Raw genomic sequence first — 8,003 nt, forward strand, 5'->3', positions numbered from 1 at the left:
TGGAAGAGACCCATGAGGATCATCCAAGTCCAACTCCTGACTGCACGGGGCAACCTAAAAGTTAAACCATGTATCTAAAAGTGTTGTCCAAACTCTTCTTTAACACCGACAGGCTTGGGGCCACGACCACTTTCCTAGGGAGCTTTTTCCAGTGCTTGACCTCCTTCGCATTTCAGCTCATACTTCAGAAGTGTGTGAGATTCTAGACAGAAGTTGCTTTGAATAGCATGTTGGTAGCCAGAGTGGTAAAAAGGTTTCATAGGTCTGGGTTGGGAGAAAACACAAAGAAACAGCACACAAGCAGGGTTGCTTCATTTTTATTTACTCTGCAAACATTTTCCCACGTGATTATTAAATGCCATCCAGGAGCTAACTGAGATTATTAGATGCTGGCTGCTTTTTTGCGGTGAAGTTTTTTGCTAACAGATCTTTTTCCAAAAATAAAGACGGTTGGTTTGTTAAGGTATCCCAGTCTATGCAAGTACAGTTGCTAATTTCACCCACAATTAAACTGTATTTACAACCGTGCATCTTACAGTTATTCTACAAAGGACAAGACTTTCCCTCTGAAATTGTTCTACTCTCTGTCCCACACCAGGATTTCACTCTTTCAGTATCAGGGGTGCCTTCACCTGTTCGGCCACTTCCTTCCCCATCAGCGTTTCAACAATGGCCAACCCAAATTCAAAGCTGGTACCAGGGCCACGGCTGGTGAGGATGTTCCCATCTTTCTCCACGCGGCTCTCGGAGTAGCAGTAGTGTGCTTGGGGGGACACACAACAGAAAGAGGGTCAGTCTCCAGCATAGTGCCCACAGCTGCTGCAGAGCACAGACTTGCCTGCTGTAGGGCACTGCTGCCCACTGCCTGCAGGCCACAGCAGCTGAGGAGCATCCAGCCTGTCTTGGGCACTGCACTTCTGCCCCTACAGAACCAAGCAGCTCGTCACTGCCTGCAGTCCTCAGGGAGGAAAAGGGCCTGCAGGGAGCTCTGGCAGCTTATTCGCACGGTATGGGAATGCACCTCTGATTATACAAGCTCATCAAGAAGCGCTCGCTGTGCCTGTCAGTTCCTGTGGGGTTACTTTTGGAAGTCAGACTGCTTTTGTGTAGCTGTTCACAACATTCTTTTTTCTAAATGCATGCAGAGGAAACTGGAGAAACCCTGCCATCTCCTGCTCACCTTCAGGCTTGGTAATGTTCACAGAATGACTTCATAATAGTGCTTCACCACCACTTCCTTTAGGTATGAGAAAGAAGTGTGGACCCACCAGCTGCTCATAGCAACAACGCATGGGAGAGCAGGAAAGGTGCTGCTGTTGGGACCACTGAGGCAGCAGTGTATTTTTTTTCCCCAAGGATGAGAATGTTAATATGGTCCTGTACCTTCAGGTTAAACAGACTCAGAAATACAGTCTTAGCCTATTCAGTTGAATTTTGATTGTGTTCAGGAAAACGTTAAGGAAATTCAGAGATAGAAAAATAGCTTTTGTATCATATTTTGTTTCTTTAAATCAAGGGTTCAGCTAAAAAAATCTGAGAAAGGTTTAGAGAGAAACTTATACAAGTCATTACATACCCCCATTCATCATTTTATCTTTGGCCAAAGGATGTGTGGTGACTTTTCTTCCAAACCCTATCCCATGTGCCAGAAGGGCAGTAGGACCTGTAAGGACACAAAGTTGCACCAGTGAGGAACTGTCTTCTGCTACAACCACTATTAAGAACACAGGTTCAGGCACTAGACCCTCAAGGGGCCAAAGCTCACTGTGGACAGACTACTTTTCGTAAAACTCATGCCAGCCCTATCTCTGAAGCAAAAAGCCTCAAAAAGAACACAGCTGTATAACATCTCCCATGCTATTACACAAAATGCCCTGTGCAGAGAAACAGATGAAGAACAGAGAAGGTTTAGAGAATGCCTGGTTCACGCAGCTGTCCTACAAATGACTGTGCTGCCTTTGAAAGGATTCAAGAACAATGGCCATTTTACTTCCAGGTAATACATTTTATTGAAAACTGTTTGAAACTAAGTAACAAAAAGTCTGCAGTTCAATCTGAACGTTAACAAGGTACAATTACTTTACAACCTTGTTAAGCCTTGAATTTAGTGACTTAACAGATAAAAATTCATTTGAGCAAGCCTTTACAGGTTAGAATTGTGTGCCAAGCAGCATTTTGGACAGATCATGGGCTAACTAACAGTCTTTCTCTTTTCTTTTCATACTTCCTCCTTGGCCTGAATTGAGGAAGGAGTTTGTGTCAAGAAGTCTTAGGTCATCTGATGGAAAATCCTTACGGGAATTCCAAAAGAAACTGAAGGCAGGATTTGCCTAATATGAGTTTCATTTCTGTACATTTGATTCATTTCAGATATAGTCCAGGAAATAACCTTCTTTGTGTTCAGCTGGAATCAGCTCTGAGAAGCATTATACCTAAATAAATGAACCGTCCTGATTACAAGCAAAGGCCTTTATTGAGCAACTGTGAATTTGCGACTGTTCCGCAAGAGATACAGATAAAGAAGTAGAAAACTACCACTGCCAAATTCACAAATGTTCACAACTCTGTACGCGTATCACCTCACTGGAGAAGGAAAGCAAAAAAACCCCAGCAACATACCAGAAAACAAAAGTGAAAATACACTCCACAAACACAGTCTGTTAGACTGTCTTTTACACACTCATCGTCACTCTCCTTGTTCTCAGCTACAGGTGCCCAGGCCAGCCTCTCAGTTCAGTTGGGAGTATTGGCAGTTGTCCATCTTGCTTTTTTTCATACAAATCTTACAAAGGAATGAACCAGATACCTAGCTGTGAAGAACACGTAAGCAGACAAGCCTCTCCTCAGAGTAATTCCATCTTTTGCTACCACTCAGATGAGGAAGGGTGAGCCTGCAATTCTATATTTACAGCCTTCCTTCTGAAGTTAAAGGGCAGGAGAGGAGATGTGAGATAAATTTATAGCAATGATGTTCTGCCAGCACTGTGTCCTTGCAGAAAGATCACCAAGAAGCAAATATTTTGTAAAAAATCCTACCACATTACCTTTCACTTTTTATTTTAAAGTCAGTAACACAACTGATTGGAAAGAACTGGGTACCAAGCAGAATTTGCAGAGCTAAGTGTTCACGATATTTTAGAGGTTCCTCTGCTATTAAATTTACAAAAAACTCAAACGTTGATGGGTGCATGTATAGTACAAGTCTCTGCTACTAAATTATGGGAACACAGATTTCTAAGACAGGAAACGGTCTGCATGATCCTTCAAGATATCCAAATGCTTTACAAAGCAAGATGCCTTGTTAACCCACCTGCACATATAGCAGCAATCAGGCCTTTTCTGCTTTCCTGGTCCTTCAAAATGTCTTTCACAGCAGAAGACTGTATGAAGAAACCGTATGACAAGTCATTGTTTGGGGTTGATTATTTGAAGCACTGTTGAAATATTTTCCACTGCAAATTCATAAATGAATTTTACAAAGAAAAGCAGCTCACAACTCTCCATCCCACCTCAGGACAAAGGGCAATGAAAACCCTAAGAAGGAGAAAAACTGAAAACAGTAAATACTTGCCCCACAAGGAAAGAGTAAGGAAATCAGAAGGAACTGCAAGGAAATACATGGCTCACATAGAAGCTGGATAATACATGGCCATATAAAGTTGTTCAAAAACTTTACAAGACAAATAGGAAAGAGTATTCATGAGATACCTCCAGTCTCCATCATTCTTAGGAAGATTTTATATGGGATATTTGTCTCATATTCCAGGGCTTACAAACCATGTGATACCATATAAACCCACATCTGATAGATCTACTTGCTTGTCCACCTACCTTCCACAAGATATTTATACCAGCACTACAGCAGTTTTGCACCAGAGACAGAAGTCTTGAGCAAAGGAACAGGGTCCTGTGGGTTCAGCCTGTCTTATGTTTCATGGAATTAAATCTTCATTTGAAACTGTTTCATCTTCATAGGATTACAGAGATTTTCCCACAATACAGAGCACCCTTCATTTTTGTTCTGCTTAACTAAGTACTCAAGTCCAAGAATGTACCCAGTTGTACCACCTATATATTCACAAGAAGACTTAAGACAATTAACTATTAGTTTACTGGTTCATTCAGAAGAGAATTTGCAGATGCTGAACTGAATTTGGAGAATTACTAAGCAAGTGTAGACCACCCACTACTCATGAGGATGCCCATGAATCTTTAAGACACCAGAACTTTACCTCTGACAAGTTTTGAGCTCCAAGGTTACCCCCAGGCAGGACCACAACATCGTAAGGCCCCTAAAAAACCAAAAAATAAAATTGTTCTGTTGAGCAGAGGCCAGTAGATACATTACATCATTGTTTAAAGGCCACCACAGCGGAATCAAGTGAGAAGCAAGGGGATCTACCTTTTCTTCCACTGAACCACACTTTACAACCAGAGAACCAGATCCAATTATGGAACAAAATATTGCTTCCTATTCCAGGAACTAACTCCTATTATCGATAAAGTCTGTAACAGAACTAACTTTTAAGCCTAGTGCATTTAAGAGCTCCAGCAAGCAAATGGCAGCTTTTGCATTGTAAGGACAAGTGGGTTTGCTCCAACCTTACTGTACAGGTCTATAGCATTACTTAGCTTCCCATCAGAACTTTTCAGTTGTTCCAAACCATGGTATTTCATTGGGCCGACTAACATGCAAAATAAAGCTCTATGTTTGATGCTTTACAAAAAAAAAAATACCCTAGCATGCTATGGAGCAGGAAAACACCGAAGAGGATGTGCAGTTCTGATTCACTACTGCATAGAGCTAACATAACGTGCAACGTATTTCTAAAGGTAATGCATAAGCTTTTCAAATTCACCCCTGAAACTGTGAAAAAGGCCATGCTGGCCATTATATCAGATCAGGGTGATGACCAACCTCTTTTCTGGCATCTTCAAGACTGGCATCAGGACAAATGAAGACATCTCGACTGCACTGCACGGGTTCTTTTCCTGTTAGGCCGGCAACAGTTACCTTGATCTAACAGAAGAATACACAAAATGTTACAATCCAAGAATTCAGGGCATTTTTCTTATACATTAGTTCTTAAGTAGTATACAGAATGAGTGAAGCACTGCTGAAAGCTGTCAAGACCAGGGCAACACTTACTTAAGTTTCCCAAACCACGATTAAGTCCAAATGCAAAAGGTAAGCAGTGATATAGAGATTAACAAATACCTCTAACAGTTCAACTTTTAAAACAGGACATTTAGAGAATATCTGATCCCACAGGTTTTAAACAAAGCAATACAACCCAGGGGAGCCAGACTAAGTAGATCAGATAATTAACTGAAGTCTCTCTGCAGGCTCAAGCCATTCTCAAACACATTTGTGGTGTGTTCAGTTTTCTCCCTTGACTTTTAGATGCCTGGTCATAGTATCATAGATGTGCATGGCACAGCTCACATTCACTAAATAAGCAGACAAGCTTGTTCTTCTTACGGCAGCCAAAATAGGGAGCACATTAATGGAATGACAAAGGTGGTAGGAGAAGGTAATTCTTACTTTAGTCATTTCCGTACATGTGAAGTTGGTGTATGTATTTGAAATCTTATTTTCATACCTAATCAGATCATAACACTGCGTACCGCTACAGCTGCAAAAGGAACAAACAGCAGGAAGAATCCTACCAGACATAATTCTAGTTAATTACAGAATTTTAAAAGTAGCTCAAGAAAAGCTATGTAATGCCATGAGCTGTAATGTACAGAGCTGTTCAGAGCCCTACAAAAAAGGCACTTCCTGTTACTTCGCATGGGAGTAGCCATGTTTTCCGACAGGATAAGATTTACTTGAAACATCTGCTCTAGTCTACATTAGGCTAGTATTTTAAAAGTTTATCTTTTGCACAAATGTCAGTTGTCACGCATGCTTCTTTGGGGAATGGCACAAATATTTGCTCCTAAGTAAGAAGGCACAGGTAAATTTTCACCTCAGTCAATAGACTACACCTTGAACTCCTAGCAACAAACATCAACTCGAGGCCAAGATTTCCCCTTGACCAAGCACTCACAGAAAGATTTTCTGTTGTCTGCATACTCACCCCGGCTCTTCTCATAACATCAGTGGGGATTACAGTTTCCATTTCCTCTGCCCCTTTTGCTAGAATCACCAATGCTCTTTTTGAGGCCATTTCTTGAGGCGTTGCTATCAGGGGAGATGGTTGTGAAGGGAGGGGCTGAGGGGAGTAGAAAGAGGCAATGTGGTTAGAAGGCAAATCCCCTAGTACAAATCCTTCCTAACGTGAACTTTAACAGTAATTTGCATTTTTGCATGATCTTCCATTTAAGCCACCTCAAAATGGTTCGCTAGCTTTAATTAATATTCAGAGCAAACCCATTCAACTAAAGAGCTTTTTACAGAGAATGCTTTATGATATTAAGGGATTAAGACATCCGTGCAGTGGGAGGCACGGCACATCAGCAGCAGAACAGGAAGCAGCTTGGCCTAATCTTGACTTTACATGACTTGAGCCTGCCAGCAAGAAGGGTTCAAGGTGGGTGGCAGAGCTGTTTTCAATTTGCACACCCTCACTCATACCCAGACTACTGACTCCTACCCAGGTCAGCATTTATAAAAAGGGCTTGCATGAGCTTTGACCTCATGTCTGGTATTTAGTTTCCACACAGCACACTTCACAAAGAGTTTCCTGTGACTTATAATGACTCGACCAGTGCCCCTGCAAAACCTGAGCAAGAGACACTCTGGGTATTTCACAGTTCTGTGGGGGAGAAACGAGTGTGCACATGTGTGATGGGGGAGCAGACCACAGAATTTAGCAAATGGAACAAACTAGGCTTACAACTTTTTTTTTAGCTGCTAAATTCAATTTGAGGTGAATGGCCAAATTTCCATTTGAAGGTTAAGTTAGAGTAGCTTTAACTACATCATGTAAAATGCAGGCTAACTCATATTGGTCTGACAGAAGTCTGAAAGAATCTGTGATGTGAGAAGGCATTTCACAGGTCATCCACACTGTAAGACAGGGATTTTTTTCTTATGTAGGGACTTTCCCGTCTAGAAATGCACACAGCACCTGGGAGCTCTTCATAAAATGAGATCCACATTTAGTTACCTACATGAAAGAAAACCATTCCCTCATCCTGCTTCAGCTTCATCTATTTTCAGATTTGCTCCCTACCATCCCTACCTCATTTAGAAAGATGCTATTTCTAGAATGCGGTAGCATACAATAGAATGTCCTGCAGCATACAGAACCATCCCAAGCAGACTAATTCAGTGCGTCAAATCCTTCTTTTAGGGCAGCTTTATGTATTGTCAAACACAAGACCAACCAAACAAGTACACTCAAATCATAGCTATTAGCAATAACTTCAGGACAACCTGGAGCTTTTTAATAATACGTTGAGTCTGCAAAATTAATTTTCATATGAATTTGACTAACCAGCAACTGACTACCTGAATAGCCGCAACGCAGAAATGCTGTATTTGATTCTTACTGCAGAAAAATACTCTAGATCATAGTTTGTACCCCTCTCTTTCATTAGTTCTTTAGATGCAAATAGGCACCTGAACGATTCTTGAGCATTAGTACTATTTTTACATGGGCGCATGTGTAAATAGCCATCATGCTGTAAATGCTGCCAGGGCAAGACTCTTTTCCGAGAAGGCAGAACCAAGTTACACAGGCATTAACAGCTGCTTCATTTAACAAGCTGTCTAGGCATAGTAACGCAAGTCTTCCATTTGCTTCTCAGTGCTGGCATATGCACAGGCTGCCTCAAACATTTAAGCTAAGCGTGTTCCCCTACGTGGGTACGCGTGCGTTTCTCGAGATGGTGACTTCTGGCAGACGGCTGAATGGAAAACTCTAAGAAGGCTGGCTTCATCAGCAGCAAATATTTGCTCCTAAGTAAGTAAACTCACGCCCTTCAAAGGCCAGACCAAACAGCTAGCTGCCAGAGGCAAAGGAAGTGTGAGGGTCACCAGCGCAGCCAGCCCG

At 41.8% G+C, this 8,003-nt stretch overlaps 1 protein-coding gene across 1 annotated transcript; it reads right to left on the bottom strand.

Moving 5' to 3' along the window:
• Positions 1–319: 319 nt before the first annotated feature.
• Positions 320–6,225, bottom strand: PARK7 (Parkinsonism associated deglycase). Its single transcript, XM_009646123.2, has 6 exons — positions 6,084–6,225; positions 4,919–5,020; positions 4,233–4,292; positions 3,311–3,380; positions 1,577–1,663; positions 320–763 (listed from the first exon to the last, which is right to left on the bottom strand). Exons 1-6 carry the CDS (start codon positions 6,171–6,173, stop codon positions 603–605), a joined length of 570 nt encoding a protein of 189 aa, XP_009644418.1. The 5' UTR covers positions 6,174–6,225; the 3' UTR covers positions 320–602.
• Positions 6,226–8,003: the final 1,778 nt, after the last annotated feature.

Source organism: Egretta garzetta, unplaced genomic scaffold (genome assembly GCF_000687185.1).
Source record: "Egretta garzetta isolate BGI_Z169 unplaced genomic scaffold, ASM68718v1 scaffold389, whole genome shotgun sequence".
NCBI classification, from domain to species: Eukaryota; Metazoa; Chordata; class Aves; order Pelecaniformes; family Ardeidae; genus Egretta; species Egretta garzetta.